General features: G+C 56.0%; 1 protein-coding gene across 4 annotated transcripts in view; it reads right to left on the bottom strand.

Moving 5' to 3' along the window:
- Window positions 1–22146, bottom strand: part of GRID2IP (Grid2 interacting protein) — a 46717-nt gene that overhangs the window by 19104 nt on the left and 5467 nt on the right. For 2 of the 4 annotated variants that reach the window (XM_056338163.1, XM_056338165.1), the window contains exons 3-9: window positions 21572–21726; window positions 10371–10625; window positions 8460–8545; window positions 7658–7727; window positions 6265–6359; window positions 4239–4422; window positions 614–768 (exon numbers count right to left, since the gene is read on the bottom strand). In XM_056338163.1, coding sequence (XP_056194138.1) covers window positions 614–768; window positions 4239–4422; window positions 6265–6359; window positions 7658–7727; window positions 8460–8545; window positions 10371–10625; window positions 21572–21726 — 1000 coding nt within the window. Of the gene's footprint in view, window positions 1–613; window positions 769–4238; window positions 4423–6264; window positions 6360–7657; window positions 7728–8459; window positions 8546–10370; window positions 10626–18518; window positions 19073–21571; window positions 21727–22146 lie in introns of those variants that run through there. The other 2 variants (XM_056338166.1, XM_056338167.1) reach the window with 1 other exon arrangement.

Below are 22146 nucleotides of genomic sequence, written 5' to 3'. Positions count from 1 at the left end.
TTCGTGTTGCCACAGAACCAGGAGATGGAGAGAGGGACCAGGGAGGAGGAGAATCGCCAGCTGCCTTCCAAGTCCTTCTGGGGAGAGCAGTGCTCCCGGGCAGGTGCGCCGCCAGCCGAGCTGCACTCCCCCCCTCTCTAACCATGGATGCTTGCGTACATCTGACTGCTGGGGACATCCCAAGAGACATCACCGTCATTGCTTATTTTGCTTCTCTGATCTGAATGCTGCTCCTAAACCAGTAATTTCCTTTCAGGAATTCCTAACCTCTAACAACCTGAGCAGCTTCCAAAAGCCTTTGCTCTCAGAGACAACCTCTCTGGTACCATCTCTCCGCTCAGTGCAGTTTCATTCCAAAACTACGCGGCTCCGTGCTGCAGAACAGGTAACTCCCACCTGACATTTACATTATCAGCCTCATCACCAACAGGAGCTGGAAACCCCTCCGTGCTGCTCTACATCCCACACGGCTGCCAGCTCTGTGCGAGCAGGAGCCAGGCAGGGCAGAGCCACCAGCCGGCTGCTCACTCGCCACCCCAGCCTGCTCCGAGCACGACAGAGACCTGGGGGGACATGGCGTGTCTGTGCTGGAGCACAGGGGCTTTCCTCTCACCTGCTAAGGACTTGTAACCAAGAAACCTGGCAATCTTTTGTTGGCAGTGCTCCTGCTCCTCATACGTCAGCAGCTGGTAGATAAACTGCCAAAAGACTTGCTTGGCCGGTGTGTCCAGCACCGGGTACACATCCACAATGAGAGTGTCAATATTCCTGCAAAATTGGAAAGAGAGGGCTGGGCAGTGAGCGCATCCCTACGGCACAGCCCCACCATGCCGCTTCCCTGGGCTCCAGCGCTTCCCAGCCTGCTCCGCCTGGGTCTGAGCTGCTGGGCTTGCCTGAGGGGCACAAACTGGTCATTTCAGAGCAGAGGACCAAGCCCTTTGGGAACTGGGATTGTGCAGCTGGAGCTAACAGGGAGAGCAAATCCCAGGAACCGGCAGCACCTGACAGCCAGGTATAAAACCTGGTCTGTGAGTCAGCCAGAGTGTGTGTGGAGGAGGCTCTGCAGAGGGCTCTGGGCAGGCTGGGCTGAGGGCAGCTGGGTGAGGGTCACCAGGGCTCGCTGCCGGGTCCTGCACACGGGTCACACCAGCCCCACGCAGCGCGACAGGCTGGGGGCAGCGCGGCTGGGGAGCTGCCTGGGGGGGCTGGCTGACGGCCGGCTGGGCATGGGCCGGCAGTGTGCCCAGGTGGCCAACAGCACCCTGGCTCGTGTCCCAAACCGTGTGGCCAGCAGGCCCAGGGCAGTGCCCGTCCCCCTGTGCTGGGCACTGGTGCGGCCGCAGCGGGGACCCCGGGTTCGGTGCTGGGCCCCCCGCTCCCAGACAGACACCGCGGGGCTGGAGCGCCCCAGGGACGGGCACGGGGCTGGGGAAGGGGCTGGGGCACCAGCCCTGTGAGGAGCGGCGGGGGGAGCTGGGGTGTTCAGCCTGGAGAAAGGGGGCTCAAGGGGGCCTGACCGCTCCCTACAGCTGCCTGAGCGGGGGTTGCAGCGAAGGGGGGGTCGGTCTCTTCTCCCAGATCACAAGTGGCAGGACAAGAGGAAACAGCCTCAAGTTGTGCCAGGGGAGGTTGAGATGGGATATTGGGAAAAATTTTTCCCCATAAGGGTTGTGCAGCCCTGGAACAGGCTGCCCAGGGGGGTGCTGAAGTCACCATCCCTGGGGGTATTTAAAAGATGTGTAGATGTGGTGCTTAGGGACATGGTTAGTGGTGGTCTTGGCAGTGCTGAGTTAATGGCTGGACTCTATCTTAAAAGTCTTTTCCAACCTAAATGATTCTGAGTAAGAGGGGTGGAGGAGCACCAGAAAGCAGAGAGAAACCCTGGAAAGAGCTGCATATTAGCCAGCAGCAGGTAAGCAGGCTCAGGCAGAAATGCATTGGTGAGGGGAGCTGGGCTGGCAACCTCCCTGGGCTGAAGGCTCGGGCTCACTTCGGCTCTGTGGTGTGCAGAGATGGTGAAAGGGCTTTAGAGGATAGCAGGGCTGAGCATCCAGTTCAGTGAGGAGGATAAAGCAGCCTGGGGTAGGAGGACTGTCCTGGGTCAGAGAGCTAAAGTCAGGCTGCTTTCCTGAGAGACGGAGACAGAGATGATGGGTTAAAGCTCACTGCAATTACTGCATCCTTAATGTAAAAGTAATGGTAAGAACTTATAAAGAGCTGGAAGGAGATTGCATATGTAGGAACAAATCTGTTGTCTTGATGTTAATGGAATGGACCACTGCTGCCTTCCACCGAGCAGGGGCCAGACACGCAGGGGAGAGCCAAAGGGTAAAGAGGCTCAGATGCTGCAAGGGCTTTATTAATGAAGTGTCTCGGGCAGGTCCTCAGCAGCCAACAGGGATGTGAAGCAGCAGGACATCCGGAGCCTGCCAGAAGTCACCTGATAAGTTTCTCCCTAGCACTGGGCTAACTTGCCTTGTCTTGGAGCTGGATGCAGCTCTTGGCTGCCAGAAGCCTGTTCCCCATAGGGAACAGCTGAGGTATTGCAGGGAGCCACTACGGCAGGAGGCTGCTCTGCTCCTCCCTGCTGGTGGCCAGGGCCAGCTGGCTTGTCCTGTGCTAAATGGCTGGAGGTCCAAAGGCCAGAACAGGGGTGCCCTGACCCAGTCCCCTGCATTTGCTGCTGGTTTCTGCATGCTGTGGTGGTCAGCAACGTAATGTCTGGGGATTTCCCACCTTGCCAGAGCAGTTAAGAGGCCACAGCTGCTCATCTGGGACAGGCATACAATTAGGTCATGATGAATTATTGTTAAATAGAGCAGTGGCCTCTGTGTCAAGCCATCTGGGGCAGTGACAGGCAAAATGAGGTGGCTGGAGGAGAGGGTGAGCCTGCCAGTGCCCCGGCTGCACCCTGCAGCCAGCAGCTCTGGGGTGGGCAGCCCCCAGTAAAACCCTGCTGGAAGACCAAGCAACATGTGCCACCCTGCACTGGGAGGGGAACCTGGGGATTTGATTCATGGTACTGGGGTTCCCGTCCTTGCACCCCTGAGCAAGAGTAAATACCCCACTAGGGCTGAGTCTGCTTTTCCCAGCTGCAGACCCCTGGGACTGGATCTGCTCCCACAGCTGCTGCGCCTGGGGCTGGAATGTCCAGCTGGGGAATCCCATAGAAGCAGCACCATCTCCAGAGAGCACAAAGCAATGATTTCTGCTTTACTGGGGCAGTGTTAGCAATCGCTGGGACCCAAGGGGGTTCACTCAGCTGGTGCCAGGGGGCTTATGCAGCTGGGGTTCCCCCAGCAGCTGCAGGTCTGGAGGCAGCCAGGCTCCCTGTGGGCAGGAGGATGCTGCAGGGTGGTGCAGCTCACAGCCCAAGCCGTGGTGCACAGGAGCAGTGCTATGGCTTTGTACTAGTAGTTTCTCTTCTCTCTTATCATCAGTAACCTAAATACTGAGGGCTTTACTGCATTTCCTTGTCAGACTGAGGATTCGGCAGGCTGCTGCACCATTGCCCAGCCCTGGCAGGTGCACTCGCAGCCCATGTGGGACTTGGGCTCCGGAGGAGCAGCCGGGCAGCCCAGCTCAGCTGGCTTAGCAGCTGCAGGAAGAGGCAGCAAGCATCTCCCAGCGCCGGGAGGGATAGCTTCTTCACCAAGGCGCTGAATGGTTACAGATCAAGGGCAGAAAGCAAGGTCACACTGAAAGTCTTCGGTCTGCCTGGGGATCGGTTTCAATCCTTGCAGCAGGGCAGGGAGGATGTGCTTCACGGCAGGACCAGGGCTCTGCCAGCCACAGCCATTCCCACGTTGCTGCCAAGGGAGTGCTGCAGCCAAGATGCCGGGAAGAGCGAGAAGACAAGGATGAAACGTGGTGAGATTTACCAAACAAGGTGGAACAGGATCTGCGGTTGTCAGGGACAGCCAGATAGCAAGAGAGCCTGCCCTGTGAGGGACCAAGGTCACCTTATGAGGAATTAAGAGGTTGACCGAATTAACCTCAAAAGCTAAAGGGTCTGCTCTGTCCTCAGGCAGGACACCTGGAGAGAGGTGGGCTTGTGCCCTGCGAGCATGCACAGAGAAATACACAGCTGGGGAAATCAGAGAACATGATGACAGCAGAGCTCAGTGCTGGCAGCCTCACAGCCGAGGTCTGCCTTCTGCCCAGAGACCAACTCTGACACAGGCATCACTACCAGGCCAGGTACCAGCATTAGAGGAATGGAGCTGCTAACAAGTTACCGATGTTGGAAGAAGCCTTCCAGCGCTTTGCAGATGGTATAGCGCTCAGGTGGAGTCAGCAGGTGCTCCAGCTGCTGGGTGAAGGTCCTTCCTTGAATCTTGATGCTAGAGGGGAGTATCTCTGCAACCCACTGCAGGGAGGTGAGGGCGGAGGAGGTGCTCGGGGAGTCAGCAGAGTCAGAGTCTGCAAGGTGCAGGTAGAAAGAAAAAAGAAAATTCAACAGACAAAGGGTCTTAACCATGGATTAAAAGGCTTGTCCTGAAACCAGGGGTCAGTCCCGTGGACAGCCAGGGCAGCTGCAGCTGAATACAACAGGGAGTTTGTTCAGTGGGCTGGGGACAGTCCCGTGTCCTGGGCAGGAGTGAGAGGAGAAGCAGGACAGGGACATGGCCCTGCTGCAGGGCTGCTGCGTGCTGCCCCGCTGGGCAGCCTCTGAAGCTAGCCGTGGGCCGAGCTGTGCTGCTGGAACGCTGCATCTACCAGCCCTCAGCCTCCTGCCTGCCTCCACTTCCCTGTGACCGCAGTGGTCCGACCCCGCAGGGCTCCCCTTGGCCTCCCTGGGGTCCTCCTGAGCAGTGGGGTTTGGGCTGGTATGTGTCCCTCCAGCCCCAGTCTGCAATTCAAACCACTTACACACCCCCGCACTCCACCTCCTGGCTTTCCAGCTTAAACGTCTCAGATAAGGGAGACCTCAGAGCACGGGAGTCTCAGCTCCCTAGAAATAGAAATCCTGATGTGCTGATACAGATGTCGCAGAAAAAACCCAGATTTCAGTCACTGGAAGGCAGCGTGGTGACAAGGTGAAATGGCTCATCTGGAGCTGTGACTGCCCTTGCCTTCCTCCCACACTTGCAACCAGCTGCTCTGGAGCTCGTGGCTGTTCCAGTAGGTCCATGGACCTGCTGGAGGTCACCAGGGGTGTTCTGACTGGGATGCTCTCTGTGATCTATCTCTTCGACCATGCTGCTTCCGCACTTTCTGTGAACACATGCAGAAGGTATTTCTTCTCTGGTTATCTAAAGCCTCTGCTCAAGTTTCAAAGCACTTTCTGATAATCATTGGCTTCAAAAGCAGTATTAGTCAAGGGTTACCTGCGAGTGAACCGAGGCATGGAAGGTCATTTGCTCTGCCACACTCATCTGCACTGCTCCCTGTGCCACTTCTGCTGTGAGCGCAGGGCAACATGCCCGGCTGGGAGAAGGGATTGGACTGAGGCTGCTCTTATCCATGTAGGAGTATGGCCAAAGTAGCTGGAGCAAAAAAATCCATCTTTTCTTGGTTTCTTTTGAGGGCAGTGAAGCAGTCCGAGTGCCACTGGCTCTGTACTGTGAAGTAGTGAGGTGCTCGGTTCTGTTTCTAGCACACACACAAATGAGCTGGTATCGCAGGGCTCCTGAGTGGAGCTCAGGAGAGTCCATTGCTGCTTGAGAAGGACGAGCGAGCCCCTGATTCCTGGGCCTATGCACTGTGGAGCAGCACCACAACAACACACCGAGCCTCCTGCCCTCGCACAGCTTCAGAAACAGCAGCGGCCGTGCTCTGCCCTGGGCTGTGGTCCTGCCCCTCTGCTGAAATCATGCTGATAACCACCCGCGCTGGCCCAGATACCCTCATCTCCCGCTGACTCACTCGCCAGCAGCAAGCTAAATTATTCATAACAGCAGCAGTTATTCTGAACAGCACAGTCCACACACAACAGTGGGATTTGCACAGCGACCATGGATGCACAGGGTTGGATTACTTCGGTCAAGTACATGGCACAGACTGCATGTAAAGGACATTGGCAAAGGCCGTCAAGGATGATCATACAGTAGGATGAACCTTTCTGGAGAGCAGCCAAGCCTGAGATCAAGCCTGATTCCCAGAAAGCAGGCAGCCATGTGCCCCAGCAAAAGGAGCAGCCCTCCAGGCAGTGCATTAAACCTCTGACCCTAGGTTGGCATTTGGCAATTCCCTCCTGCACGGGGAATGTGAGAACCAGCGTGGGGTTTCTGCAGCTCCAGACCCTCCTCCCCACACTCTTACCGTTGGAGATGTTGACAATCCCCTCTTCCACCACCAAGGTGGGCATCGCCCCACTGCCCTGCAGCATCGACACCACCTTGTCATGGGAGCAGTTCCTGCGGGGCACAAGAGAGCTGGGTCAGAGCTGCCGCTGCGGGCAGCGGCTCGTGGGAGAGCAGCACTGAAAGGGAGCTTGCAGCTGCCTTCATTTTCTTGCAAAAAGCCTCATCTTGCCATCAGAGCCAGGTGGAGTTGGGCCTTGCTGCGGTGCCCCTGGCCTCTCAGTCTTTGCCTGGTTTTATCTGTGCTGCACAGAAAAGAGCCTCCCCGAGGGAAAGCCTGAATCGCACCCCGTGACTGGGCTCTCCGCTGTACCTGCAGCAAGGAACAACCACCCAGCATGCCTGCAAGCACCCTGCGGAGCTGTTACAGCAAATGAATCCACCATTACTTTAAGCTACACTCAGACCCAGAAGATGATCTTTTTATTTAAATGATACAGTGCTGCAGGTCTCTCCTTGCTTGTCCTAATTCTGCATGAAAAGAAAATGCAAGGTGGATGTAAAATGCATTTTTGTAGGCAAAAAAATAATCTTGGAATGTCCTTGGAGAAGGGTACAGGCTGGCCTGGGACAATGCCTGCCAAAACATGGGCTCAGAGGACAATCTTCATCTCAGTCTCCTCTGTTTTCTGGCAATGCTGCATCAGCCAACAGTTTGCTGGATCAGCTGAAATGTGAGAACCTGAGCACTGACAGAAGCAGCATCAGATGTTTAACCTTTAAATATTCATCATTCTCTCTTATCGTGTAGCCTCTTCTAACCCTTTGCTCTTGCTTTTTGTGCAGAAAGACCAACTTGAGGAAACACAGGCTGCTGCCACTGCGCTGGCAAGGGGCACACTCAGCTCCGGTTTGGTTGCTTTTGTTGTGCACACATTATCTAGAAGAATTAACTTCTGGGTGGAAATGCAATTGCCTCTGTGGTTTTATGCTTATGATCCCATTCTGGGAGTGATTCGTGGGTTGGCTGGTGTTCTGCTCATTTCACGAGCAGAGCCCCAGGTGTTTTACATGCAACTTAACTCACAGTGGCTTGAATCATGGTCTGCAGGTGGGCTGCAGTCAGGACACCAGTTATATGTGCATTATATGTGGTTATTTGTACAGAGAAGTCAAAGGAGGAGCAGGGATGGAGCTGAAATACTACTCTTAGAGCCAGTTTTTGTAAAAGAATATTAAAGGAGATGTCCATACGGGGCAAAACCCCTCATGCACCTCAGTAGACAGCTCTCAAGGATGACCAGCTAGCTCTCCTTTCTGTTGCACAAGAGCAAGCAAGTAAACACACATGTGCTTGGCCACCTACCACCCCCGGGGCCCTCCTGGCACAGGGTTTCTAAAGAGCCTCTTACCTCATGTCCAGACCATTGAGGAACAGGATCCGGTCTCCAGCTTTGAGAGCAGCCTTCTCAGCTGGGCTGCCTAAAGGCACAGGGAACAAGAGGGGCTTTAACTGGCGGACCCCTGCTTGCAGGACCCCACTTGCAGAGTCCCAGGTCTCTGGCCACTCTGTGCCCAACCATGCCCAGGGACACCCCCAGGGCAGGACATCTGTTGCAGTTTGATCCTCACATGGGGCACCAATTGTCACAGCACAAGCAAGCTAGCAAGCTGCAACAAGGCTTTACAGTTGGTCAGATTCTATTGTCCACACTGTTTCCCCATTCTCCAGGGGCCAAACCACACTGCTCCTTCTCTCTCCTTCCTTCAGGAGCCTCCTACATCCAGGACCCCTCACCCATGCTCCTCAGGGCTATTTAACCACTTAGCTGGAACGAGCTACAGCTGCACATCGTCCATGTTAATCAACCCATTGCCTTCGCTCCTCTACAGGCATCCACTGCAGTGGATTACCTGGGTGGACTGGGGCCATTCACCGGGCACAGTGATGCCAGCACCCAGCTTGCATTGGAAATACAGGTGTGATTTCGGGCTATTCACTGAACACATTTTCCACCTTGCAAAACAGGGAGCACATAAAGCCAAATTAAATTGTACTGAAGACACTAGTTATTCAACTTGGGAAACTCCATCACTGAGCCTTGTAAAAGTCCCTTTTGCTATTTTCTAGTGAACAGTAGGTACTTAAAATTTTGAGTTTAGACCATCAATAAATAAGTGTCTTTGAATCTTGTTGGCTGGAGGTTTTCTTACCTGGCAAAACAGACTCAATCCACACTGGGGCATGGCCACGCAGTGTGAAGCCAAAGCTTCTGTTACCTTTATAAACTCGCACAGTTCTGCAGATGAAAAAAAGCAAAAGTGAAATCAGAGCCCAATATTTGGTTCTTGTTTCCTTTCCCAGCCCCTCCAAAGCCCCGTTATCTCGGGTGTCTCCCGGGTGCCCTTGATGCTTCCTGTGTCCCTGCAACATCCCCTTTGATACCAAAGCGTCTTTCAAACAGGAGCCCCCAAAAAGTGCCCTGCCCACAGGGAGAGGGGGTGGAGGGAAGGTGTGTGCAGGTTTGGTGGCCCTGGGTGGCCACAGTGCAGCTGCCTGTCCTGCCCGCGCTGCCAGCCTCTCCTGCCTGCAGCCTGCCCGCGCCAGGGGGCAGAGGGAGCCCACTGCACTGAGCCAGCACAGGGTGGTGGGGTGGGCAGTGATCCAGGGGTGCTAGAAATGGCCCAGACAAAACCTCGGGGAGGGCGGGGGGCATGTGGGTGCTATCGTCAGTGTACTTCCATCACAGCCCTGAAGCAGATGCAGTCCCTGCTGGGACCAGAGCCACCCATGCTGGAGCTCTGGAGTGGCTCCTTTAGCCCCAGATGCAGCTTCTTGCGAACTAAAGCTTAACATCCACTAACACCCAGGCTTCAGCACGGGGGGTCTGGGGGGCTCTGCAAGCAGCGCTGCTTTAGGGGCAGAGCCCCTGAGCATGGGCTCTTACTCTGCATTAAATACCGAATTCCTAAATCCACCGTCCTGTCCTTCAAATCCAACGTGTTTTTAAAGTGGAAAGTGCAATATATCTTATATATTACATAGAATTACAGCAAGAATGTGTTTTAGGGGGCAAAGGTCTCGTAGGCTGATGAGAGAGAAAGTAAATTCTGTTAAGAAATTTTGGAAGGAGCATTAGGAAATCTCCCTGCTGGGAGGCTGATTGGAGCTGGGAGTTGTTTCCCACAGGGAGCTGGGGGAAGGCAACACTACTAAGATCATTTACAACCAGAAAGCCTGTTGCAGGGACCGATCCTACACTGGTAGGAAGGAAGACTGTACTGGAACTGGATTTTGGACAAGTCCCATCTAAAATTATGCCGAAGGGAAGGTGGGCTGCAGCCAAACACCCTGGGGATACCAGCTGGAGGCAGGGTAATAGCTGGGGCATGCCTGTGGCAGCACAGTCCTTCCTGGGAGGATTCCCCAGCTGTGCTGACAGACCCAGTCCTGCTCTCTTGTTCATGGGATGGGGCTGGGAACGGAGCAGGAGCCACTGCCAGCACGGCAGGGCTCCTCAGCCTCCAGGGCTGCTGACGTCTGGCCATATGGGCAGTGGGAAATGGGTTAATCCCCTGTGCACCAGGGATTGTCTATCCTTCCTCCCAGAGCTTCACACCCAGACACACATGCCAGGGCAGGGCAAGATGATACAGCCTGCCCAGGTACCCTGCATCCCACCGGCACAGCCAGGTACCCTGCATCCCACTGGCACAGCTGAGTACTCTGCATCCCCCTGGCACAGCTGAGTACTCTGCATCCCACTGGCACAGCCAGGCACCCTGCATCCTGCCAGCACAGCCAAGCACCCTGCATCCCACCCAGCACAGGAGCTGACATCCACTTGCAGCCTGCAAGTGCCAGCTCAGCTCCTCACACGGTTCATCCCAGCCAACCCTGCAACAGCGAGGGGCAGAATGGGTGGCTGAGAGCTGGGACAAGGGGTGCAAATGTGCCCAGCCTTTGAGAGGGAGAGGTCTTTGTTCATCCTCATGGCAGGAGGATTTTATCTAGTCTGCTCTCCCCTTTCCCTAGCATCCCTTTGCCATGCAAATCATGCATCCCATCCATGCAAAATCAGACATTGCTGCTGTGAACTCGAGGGCATCCAGGACAGGTGTTACCTGCGGGCAGCCCCCGAGGCCACATTGCTGGTGATGAACGAAGCGGTCTTCCGCAGGCTCTTGCTGACCTCCTCGTGGCTGCGGGGCACGGAGCTGGCGCGGGTGGAGACAAGGAGCCGCTCCTGGTGGTCCTCGCTCCGGCTGCGCCGTAGCCGATTGCTGTGATGCTCACTCTTGGAGCGGCAGAGCTTGCTGATCAGGCTCTGTGACACCACCTCATCAAACCGCTGCCGGTGCTTCTTGGGGATGAAAATCCTGGGAAAATGAGACAAGGGAGGAGAGTGAGGAGCAGGGCCAAGGAAGCTGTGGCCCAGAGCTCCAGATCCAGCCATACCTGGGAAAGGAAAGATCAGAGCAGCCCTAGCTCCTTGTGCACTCTTGGCCTCAGTCCTCCCAGAGCTGCAAATGCCAGGGCTGGGGACACCGGGGACACTGGCTACATCTCTTGCCCCATCCCAGCTCCATCAGGATGAGGATGTAGACCTCTCCACAGTGCTTGCAGAGATGGATGGATTCAAACAGCTCAGTTCCTCCATGCGCAACCTGTCCCACACCCCTTCAGCTGCTGGTCCCAGTACGATTATAAGGTTCAGCTTGAGTCCCAAATTAATTGGCTCTCAATGTGCAAGTGCCCCCCGTTATGCTGGTGCTGAATGGCCTCCTCCAGGCCCGCTTCTTCCTTTGGGACACCCAAAATGTTGCTCCCCACCTCCTGCCCCAACCCCTCTGCTAGGAGCCCTGGACTCTGTTCTCCTGGGCTCCAGCCTTAGCTATTGCCACCCTCCAGCTCCTACCATGGCCAGGCAGAAGCCTTGAACCCCCTGGAAGATGCTGGTCCTGGGGGGGGTGAGGACAGACACAGTGACAGTGCAGACAAGGGGACATCACTAGGAACTTGCTCTGTTTCAGGTCACCTCCCCTCTGCCTGCTCTGCCAGCACCCAAGTGGCCTTTGTGCCCTAAACAAGGATGCCTGGGACCCCCAGGGGATGCACAGAGAGCACAAGGTGGGATCCTGGGAGGAAGCGTCTGCACTGCTCCCACCTTGGCCAGAAGTTCACCCCAGTAACACCGGGAGATACTTCTTCTTTTCCTTTTCCTCCTGCCATCACAACAGTGAGACGCTGACACCCTGCTCACCTACTCCTACCCTCCCTTCTGCACATTTAGGGGCTTCTGGAGGAGCCGGTATCTCTGTGTGTTTCTATAGCAACTCCTCCCTGCACCCCTACCGGGCTGCCAGTTGCAGCTGCATTTGCTCATTAGACAATACTGTCTTGTGAGGTTCATTAGTGCTCTTCACCTCATGGCGCATGAGAACGCGCTCCCTACATTAACACAAACTCTCACACCTGTAGCAGAGGAGGGATGCGAGCATCACTTCCAAACTGCCTGGGGACCACATCTCCTGGGGGAGCAGTAACTGGGCCAAACTGGTAGCTGGTGTCAGAGGACCCAGAGCAACCTGCTCCAAGGGGCTGCGCTGCCAGCACGACACAGCTGTGATAACAGCCAGCTGCTAACCAAGTGTGGCTGGAGAGGCTGGGGCTGGCAGGGGGCTCCCATGGGTCTCCCCCTTCTCATGGGCAACTTCACCAAAGGAACCCAAAAGCCTGTGTGAAACCAGAGGGGAAGGAAGGGGAGACTTCAAATCCCAAATTGACTGGAACCGGGACATCTCTATTTCCCCCCAACAAAAGGCAGAACTCAAAATATGAGCTGATGCTCACGCTGAGTAGGAGCAGACAGATCGCAAGCCATCCTGAGGTTGGCATATGCTCATGCAAAGCATTTGGTGACAATTTAAAATAAGTAACACATTGGTACAATTCACAGTCAATTTGTGAACAAGCAGCAACTAGAAAAGAGTGAAATCATGCTAATAAATAGTTCACCCAGCTGTAAGCAGGCTCCTGCGGGAACGCGGGCTGCTGCAGCCCTGTGACCAGGGAGGATGCAGTGAAGCAGCAGCAGCAAGTCCTGGCAGGACCCCACGCCTCTGCCCCGGGCTGGGCTCCCACCAGGGAGAAGTCCAGATTCCTGGCAGGCAAAACAAGCATGCTCCCATTTAAGTTGGCCAAATTAAACTGGCCCTGCTCGTTCCAGCAGAGCTGTCCCACTTTGCACTGACTGCTACTTCACCTGCAGGCTGACAAACATCAGGGCTGAGGAGCAAAGTATGGCTAGCTCAATAACCAGGCACAAGGACATGCTTAAGGGTTTCACCATGAATTGACTGAGTTCTAGAAGTAAAACAGTGTCTTAGCAAGGAGAGGAGCTAAGTGACCGTTAAAAATAATCCTATTAAAGCATGCAAAATAGTTTCCTCCTCCAAAGCCCTTTGAGCAAATTTGCAGCATGGCCTTGGAGAGCCCAGGATGGCTCTGCGCCACAGTGCTGCTGGGGGATGGATCCCCCGAGCTCCCCAATGCCCTGCAGTTCAGTGGGTGCTGCCTCCGAACCCATGGGGGATGTCACTGGGCAGCATTGGTGCCTCAGCCCATCCTCAGCTGGCAGTGGCACTGGCACCAGTATGGGGCACATGGTGCCCAGTGTTTAGTGAGAAACCACAGCTATTTCTGCAGCACCCTGCCATCCCACGGGACAACATCAGCGTAGCACTCAGGAGCAGCACCCAGCTGGGGTTTCCCTCTCCCTGCAAATCCCACTGGGGCACAGAGAACATGGATGTGCCCACCCTGTTTGCAGACATCAGGCTGGGAGCAGGGGCAGACTCCCCTGGTCCAGCAGTCCCACAGGCTGCAAGTGCCCATGGGAGGTCTTGGGAGCTGTGCAGCACTGACCTTGTGCCTTCAGCTTCCTCCTCCTCCTCCTCGGATGCTCCAGGCCAACCTGCTGGAGCTGAGACAGAAAAGGCATCCCCAGCCCTAGGCACTGCAGCCCTGCACTCACTCCCCAGCCCCAGTGCACCAAGCCCTGGTGCACTAACACTCCTCTGCAGTGGTGTCAGCACACTCTCCTTGTGAGGATTCACTCTGCTCTACCACACAAATGCGAATTTAGTGTGTTTTCCAGGCCAAGAGAGGCCCCAGAGGCTGCAAGGTTCTTCGCCTTCCCTCCCTCCCCGAAGCAGCCTGGCTGGGATGGTGGCACACTGCCGCGGGGTGGGAACCCACCCGAACCCACCCAGCAGGAGCCCATCTGCCAGTGCGCCCGTCCCCAGCCGCTCGGCTCCCTGTGCTGGGGCTCACTTCAGCAGAACATGTTTAGTGCATCTCGGTTTTTGTCACACTCACTATTTGTAAAACTCCCAGAAGGGTCCCTTGCAGCTCACCTCTGGACAGACAGTCCCATTTCTGCAGCCTGTGCTCACTGACAGCTGCCTTGCCTGCCAGCCCAGCACTCTGGAAAACCTCCTTTCATGAGTGCACGTCCTGCGATGGGTACTGAGCTCACCCCGACGGTTCTACCCTGGGATGCTGAGACTCCCCAGTGCAGGAGGTGTCCCCTTGACCAGGGCAGTGGTGGCGGCTCCAGCCCTGGCAGAGGCAGGTGAAAGCAGCCCCAAGTTTGCTCAGAGCTCATGCTCAGCCAGGGCTGGGAGCGAGGGGTCCCCAGTCCTCGCTCCATTGCACCCCCTGCACCACACAGCACCCCCAAAACCCCCATCCTCACTGCCCATCCCCTTGCTGGACTATAGTCATGGAGACAAAGCAGTCCCAGATGGGCTCTTCCCGCCTCTCCCCAGCCCCCCACCCCCAATTTTTCATCTAAGCTTTGCTCGACTCCCCCCAACAGCTCGTGCCGCTGCCACAGTGGGCACAGGTTGGTGGCAAGGCTGCACCGGTGCCGGGAGGCAGGGGCCCTGCAGCTCAGAGAGGCAGGAGAGACATCGCAGGGATGTCTCTAGGGCACGAGGCTTTTGCAGCACATCCAACACCATGCACGCCACGCGGAGGAGCGAGCAGAGAGACGTACCGAAAATGCCGAGAGAAACTCCGGTCCTTTCCCATTTGTCAGAGCGTGGTGGGAACAAAAGGGAGATGCTTCAGATCCTCATGCAGCTGAGTCTCAGCCTCGGCTCATGCCCACGACGTGGCCAGATCCAACAACCAAACCGCGCGCCAGCCGGTGCCGCCCTGCCACTTGGCACCCCCACCGTGTGCGGGGACCGTGGCCAGATGGGCCGGCTCACCAGCACGCTCTACCTGGGCTGAGTCCCTGCCTGCCTTGTCCCTCACCTCCCTGCCACGCTCGCAGTCCCAGGCGGAGGATTACCATCTACCGAGTGTCTCTTTTTTGATCAATTGGGCTGTAGCGCCTGCTCTGCCCTCCCTGCTCCGGCTCTGCCCTGGCTCGCAGCAACGAAGCCTCTTGCCTTCCCTAAAAACTGCAGTCGCTGTGATTTCCAGCTGGAACGATCTCGTAACAGAAAGGAGGGCACGGCTCCGCGCCGAACTCCGGGGGGATGCCTCCCTGGTGCTAATTAGTTGACTTCTAAAGTGCTTCTGTTTAAATTACATGCTGCTGTAATGGGTGAGAAACCTTAAAGGCAAACGGCGTCAGCAGCGGGTGCGTGGCTGCTGGGCGTGCAGGTGGAGCTGCCTGGGCCAGAGCAGGACCAGGACCAGGACCAAAGTCACGGGCCCAAATCTCCACCTGAGCTGCAGAGCATCATCTACCCCCAGGGTAACAGAGCAGCGCTTTGCACTGGGCATAGAAGATAAAAAATCATCTTTAATTTAAATAATGCCATTTTTAAACACAGCACTCGCGTTTGATGAAGAAGATGTGAAGCTTTCCAGAGCTGCCAACATCAGACGCAAACTCCAGGTAGCAAAGGAAGGAAAAATGAAAAGCGTATGGTTGAGCCCCAAAACAGCTAGCAAAGACCTGACCTTGAGTCTGTCGGTTGTGTAGAAAAACACGTCCCAGGGTGGATTAAAACACCGAGCTACACTTGGATTATGCCTGAACTGTGCTGTGCAAACAGCTACCAATCTGGAAATGCGCTTCTGCCCCGACAGTGTGCTGCAATGCTAAAATTCACACACGTTCAGGACAGAAAACTCTTGTACAGTTTTACCCACATAACAGGACTTCTGCTTATGAACCTGTACAGATTTTTCTCAAGCCTATGTGCATACACAGGTAGGGGTGTCAGCAGCCTTGTGCTGGCCTCCAGCCCCGGCAGCGCCAACAGCCACAGCAGAATGTGGCACCTCCAAACCCTCGTGCACGGAGTGGGACTCGCTCCAGCCCATCAGTGAGCCCACACCTGTGATTTTCACAGGGGCTATTATCCCATTATCCCTAGTAAAGAGAGGCTTTGTAATCCCTCATCTGACTGCAGATGTTTTGCAGATGTTTTGCAGATGTGATCATTGTTATCATGCAATAGGAATGAAGGTGTTTTTCTACCCAAGAGTTCAGACATGGGTGGATGCAGTGGCCATGCACCGGGGCCGGGAGCCCCTCACAGCCCCTCCCCGACCACCCCACTTGTCCCTGGGGACAGCCTAAAATCCCCAGCCCTGCACGACAGCTTTTGGGAGGGTCACCCTCTTGTGATACATCCCTGCACTGGCTCCAGTAAGGATTGATGCATTACCTGCCAGTAAGAGCCTCCCCAGAGTAGTGCCGCAGCCCGCGCCTGCCTGGGTTCGCCTTCCCCATCACAGCCAGGGCCCTGGGATGTTTTCGCCTCTCTGGGGTCACCTTCCCCATCACAGCCCTGGGATGCTCTCATCTCTCCCCCAAACCCAGTGTCCCTGTGTCCAAACCACACTGGACACCAAAAGCCAGTGGCTTTGTCCTTCCTCTGGAAGAGATGGGCAGCTCCACAGCTGCCAGGGACATGGAGACCTTCAAAGAAACCCCCAGAAAGGCTTTTACTGCAGCTTCCATCCTGCCTGGCATCGCCTGGCGGGTATTGGGGATGGGGGCCAGGTCAGTGGGTGCAAACAGCTGCTCGATGCAGCCCCAGCCTCATGGATGGGCCCTCAGACCTCCTGCAGCACATGTGGGGACCCTGCCAGCCACTGTGCCAGGGAGACACGGGGCCATCAGAAGCTCCTGTACACCCCATGCTCTATGCCAGCACGCAATTCCAGCCCTGGGGCATGAGGACTTGTGTCATCCCTCACTTTTTGGACCACAGAGAGCAGTAACCTCAGCCGAGGCGCTGCCCCAGCCTGCCTTCTGCTGGGAACACCAGCACTAAGGCAGTTTTCCTTGTTTTGTTTAACATGTAAAACACAAGCTGCAACTCAGTGGTGGGGTACAAGGGGGCCAGGCTGATATAATCTGCATTACAGCCATAGTTTGATTTGTCAAAAGAAATTAATCTCCTAACAGAAGATTTTGCACCAAGGCATTTTGGTCATGACCTATTTGAACTCATCCAGTAAAAACAGAACTCTGCTCCCAATTGTTTTCACTGGTGGCACGTTTTTTTCCTGCTGCCCTAATTCCCTTTTTTTGGGGGGCAGTTGAACATATGCTGGGCTATCAGATTAGGGATTTTTTAAAACAGAAGCAAACAAGAGCTGCTTTTCCTCCATTATCGTCCTGCCATTAGCGGGGTTTCACAGCGGGTCTGCCTGGACCACGGCAGGAGGACTGTCCGTGTGCTGCAGCAGGCAGCAGCTGGAGGGATGCGGGTTCGGCGGGGCCACCCATGCTGGGAGCTGCATTGGCACCCAAGAGGGCCGGAAAGCTGCCCCCAGTCTTGAAGAAGCAGATACCTGACAGGGGGGATGACAAGCAGGGAACTAGTAGAATCCCTAACATATAAATCCTGATGGCTAAAATGAAAATTCTTACCCAGACAGTCACAGATGGCTGGAGTATTTTAATACAGGAACATGCCAAGCTATTTCATTGCAATGAAAAACAAGCTGACACAAATAGATTGTGTTTGGAGCATTACTAAAATGAACTCGGTGGAATTTCTCCTGTAATATGGGAACCCCCGATGGGCAGCGATTTTATCTTTGTCAGGGATCAAAAGTGACTGCAAGCAGAGCAGCGCTCGCCTTGGCCCAACCGCTGTGGGCCAGCAGCTCCAGCTGCAAGCTTTGGTTTTCCCCCAGGAGCGGAGGCTGTTGGGGAAGCAAACAGACGGTAACCAAAGCAGTGAAGGAACAAACTACCCCTAACTATTCTCCCTGCAGCAGAGTGAAGCACAACACGACTGAAAGGAGAACCACGACAACATACAGCAGTCTAAACAGCCCGCAAGTTATCATCCAACAAATTCATGCGGCCAGGGTGAGAGGCTGGATGTGCTCTGTAGCACACACGCATCCTGCTATTCAAATCCAGGTTAATGGGACGATGGCCATGTAAGCATCAATACCGGTGTTTTATGCACCAGCTTTTGTAACACTGCAGGTCAGTGGGGAGGAGGGGATGTGTGTTTCCATCGCTCCCCAATTCTACTGCAAACAGATATTTCAAACCTAAATGCCACTGCCAGGAGCTGGTGCAACACTGGCACTGCTGGTGCTGCCGCCGGCACTGGGGAAACAGTCGGTGCAAAGGGAGATGGCAAGCAGTACGCAGTGGTGTACAAATGCTAAACCCCTATGCAATGCAGGTGAGGATCCCCCCGTACCACTTGGATCAGAGGGCGACTTTGGCCCCCACAGTCCGCGGAAAAACCAGCTGCCATTGCGACAGCGCTGCAGAGCACTTGGGTGCAGAGCCGGCGCCAGTCCTCTGCTGGAATCGCAGCTCTGCCCTGGTTTGAAAACAGCTCAGAAATAAGAGCAGTGCCAAGAGGCGCACACCCCTGGGACCCCGACCTGCCCAAAATAACCCGCTCCCCTCCCCACGCCGGTGCGAGGCACACGCAGCCCCTGCACACACGCTGGGTACGGCCGCAGCCGCGGAGAGCAGGGGAGAGAAACCCACAGCTCCCCCAGGACTAGACCCAGCCTTTGGCATCTGCAGGCAATGGAGTAACACAAAATAAGACATTTCCCTCTCCCCGGCAGAGCCGCGATGCCTGCTGAGTCCCTGACAAGAGCAGCTCCGATGCAATACGGATGCTAAGAGTTAATTAACTTTTAGCACATCTTGTTTTTGCAGTGCCAGGGGTTGCTAGATTTGAGAATTAAGCTGGTTTAAACCCATTCCCCTCCCAGCCCCCTCGGCTCCCAGGAAAGGTCCATTCGTTACTCACCCGAGACAGCTCATCTTTCCCCTTCGCTGCCGTATTTCATCATTCTTGAGCAGAACTACAATTGTGCACTTTTACTACACACACCAGCCATATGGGCAGGGGATGGGAGCAGGGAGGAACCGGCGCAGCACGTGCATTATCCCTGATATCCACAACCAAACGGATGAAGAAAATGTCAGCAAATTAAAATCTGCAGGAGCTTAATTCTGGGCAAATGGGATGAAATCCATTTGAGCTAAAAAGAAAGGAAAAAAAAAACCAAACCCACAACACTGGAAAAAGCCCAGCTCGGGGACAGATAAGAGGAGGAGAGGTGTCTGCAGCCCCAGGCTGATCTGTGTGCTGAGTCGGGGGGACTTGGGTTACATCGCACCGCAGCACTTTGCAGGGAGCACATTAAACCCCGAGGGGAGCCCGGGGAGGGGACAGGCAGGGGAGGGAGGACAGCCAGCAGCAGCAACAGCCCGAAAATAAATACAGCTGGTGCAGAGGGAAGATCCAATCAAGCCAGCGAAAGGGTCAGTGGCAGGTGGGGACGTACCAGCTGCCTGGCTCTGCATGGTGGGCCACCACCAGCAAGCCCATGCCAGGGCTCGGCCAGCCTGCTGAGGCCCAGGGCTGCCCTGGCAGCCCCCGGCATCCATCCCCGTTCCCTGGCCAATGGGCACCACCATTGCTGAATGGAATCGCTCGTCTCAACCCCTCTGAGGGCTCCTCTCTGCGGCTCTCCTCCCAGCTTTGCAGGGTGGGAGGCATGGGTGAGCTGTGTGTGCAGGTGTGTGGGACCCCCCCCCATCTCAGGTGGAAACAGCCCCCAGAGAGCGGGCACAGCTTCACAGGGACACCCGGGCTGGCTGGTGGGTACCTATGTGGTCCGAAGCCTGTCCTTGCACGGCTCCATCTGCCCACAGAGGTGGTCCCGTGGGACAAGCCCCAGGATGGTCAGCTGGACACCACCTTGCATGGATCACCCACACAGCCCTTCCCCAGTCTGGGGGTGCTGGCTTGGGGCACAGACCCCAGCCCTGTCCTCAGTGAGCGACAGACCGAACCAGCTCAAGCCATGCAGAAACCTCCCACCTGATCTCATAGCACCCCCTACATCCAGAGTACCCGGGAGCTGCTCACCACCTTTCAGTCAGTTACTAAAAGCATTAAAAGCTCTTGCCCAGCCACAAACCCATCGGATCGGAGACCCTGGGATAAGCAGCTCATCTCACACATGGCAGCTCACACAGAGCTGCCCCCGCCTCCCCAGCACCCTCACAGCTGGAAAACCTGGTCTCCAAAGCATCTTATTTTTTTTGTTTTCTTGACTTCATTTCATTAAGATTAGATAGTAAATCTTTTCCCTAAGCTAAATACTTCATTTCCATTAAACTGAGATTAGCTGCCTGATTTACGGCACCTTTCGCCCCAGCCCTGGCGTTAACCTTTCACACTGGGGCACGGGGCAGCCGTGGGTTTGACCGAGTTATGGGGGGCTGTAACACAGCTCTGCCCCACAGCACCGCGGGGCTGGGCACGGGGCGAGCTCTGTACCGTGCATGGGGGCACAGCTGCACCGGGGCTGGCCACGCTCCCCTCTACTGACATCAGGGCCACTGGGAGGGGGACACCCGGGGGGGAACCTGCTCTGCCCCACCCCGAAGGGCTTCGGTCCAGAGAAAAAATTTGGACAGTTATTCAGATCCCCTCTGGGGAGGATATAATCCCATATCATTCCCCAGGGATGAAGACAAAGGAGGTCTCTGAGGTGTTTGAGGCATTTCCATGGATCTTGCTGGAGAAAAGGTTTCTCCTGAATTGTGGGTGGTGAGGAGGTGTTTTTTTTTTTGATTGGGACTAGTGTGGGGTGACAGCTCAGGCAAGGCTTGGTGCTGTCTGGCCCCAGCCCCAGCCCTTTGAAGGTCAGGTCCCTCCACAATGTTTGGGGGTGACCAGACGGCCTGGACATGGGCACTCAGACAAGGCAGCTGCCAGGGGGCTGACGGTCCCCTCCGCAGCCTGGCTCTGCAGGGCGCTGTGCCCACCCCCACTCAGGTACGGGGGAGCGCCGGGTGGCCTGCGTGCAGCCGTGGCAGAGCAGGGAGATGTTGCGTGCCAAGGACCACCGACCCATCTCCCCATCCTCCCCACTGCCAGCTCACGGCAGGCACGGCAGGGACCCCGGCACAGGGACGTTGTTATGGTAACTGTAATATCTTGCAATTCCACTGATTAAAGCAGGAATTGGAAAGCCGGGCCCGGAGCGGGGCCAGATGGAGACCTGATTCCCTAATGGCCATCATCTCAGCCTGGCCGTAATCCCCACCACGTGTCCATGCACCAGCACCAGCACCATCCTGCAGTGCCGGCCCACGCTGCAAGAAGAGCAGCGTACTGGCTGCACGCCCACAGCACCTTGAGCCCACGGTGGCTCAAGAGGTGACAGGGACCCCAAGCCCAAGCGAAGCCTTGCCAGAGAGTCCCAGGATGTGGGACCACAGCCCCGGCATCCCAGGATACTGCAGGCAGTGCTGGCCTAGAGGCAGCCTGTGGTCCTGAGAGACACCCCCCAGCCTCCCCGGCTGCCAGAGCTGCTGGCAGCCCTGGCTGACCCCTCACCTGCCGGCAGCTCTTGCCTTGCAGAGCTTGATTTATTTTCTGGCCAGGCTCTTGGAGAATCGCCAGCTTTTCTGCAGTTAATCCCATCTCCCTTTGAAACAATGGCCAGAAACAGGAGCCAGGTCCTGTGCCGCAGGCAGAGGCAGTGGCTCCACAGGACCAGTGACCACCGCTCCCTGCAGGGATGGGGACAGCCAGCGGGCAGGTACAGGTCCCCCCAGCCCACCCTGGGCAGGACAGCCACGCAGGCTGGCGGGCATGGGGATGCTGGGCTGAGACCCCACCAAGCCCAGCTCAGCTGCGCCTTGGAAAGGGGGCTGGCATCTTCCCTGCAGGAACCTCCTGACCTGCACCACTCAGCCCTGCCCACCCCTCGCCGATGGGCAGGCGGATGCCTGTGGTTTAATGACCAGCGTGGCAGCATGGAGGTAACTGGCACCCAGTACCTGATGTCATCAATCAGATCCTGCTGGGACTCCTGGGTGAGGACCATGCAGAGGGCGTAGGCCAAGTACTCCACCTTCCTCTCTGCTGCGTACTGCTTCAGGATGGTGAACACCTTCTCCTTGACCTCTGGCTGGTCACTGAGGGTGTCGTCCACCTGCCACATGGGAGCCAAAAGAAGAGGGAAGGGACACTGAGCAGCAGAGCAGTTAACCGTGCATATGGAGGTACTGACAGTGCAGAAAACATGTCCATCTCACTGCAGCACTTGGTCAGCCAACAAGGAGGGAACCCATGCAGGGGGGAAAGAGAAACTTCAGACATCAGCTCATCACGCTGCACCACTGGGGTTTCACACACATCCCTGGTATTGCTGTTCTCTGTGTTAAACATTGCACTGGAACAGCAGTGTGATCCCAAACCCCGAAACTCTGCTGGGTCAAAAGCGGGCCCATGGGAGAGGTTCTGACATGTCTGGGCTGGGACCCGGTGGATCGCTCAGGAGTCTACCTGGCAGGGGACATCATGATGGGCTTTTGGAGATATTTAAGCCTCTAATCACACCCTGATCCTGCCA

This window comes from Falco biarmicus, chromosome 4 (genome assembly GCF_023638135.1).
Source record: "Falco biarmicus isolate bFalBia1 chromosome 4, bFalBia1.pri, whole genome shotgun sequence".
In the NCBI taxonomy this organism is placed as follows: Eukaryota; Metazoa; Chordata; class Aves; order Falconiformes; family Falconidae; genus Falco; species Falco biarmicus.
This window is presented reverse-complemented; position numbering and strand designations above follow the sequence as displayed.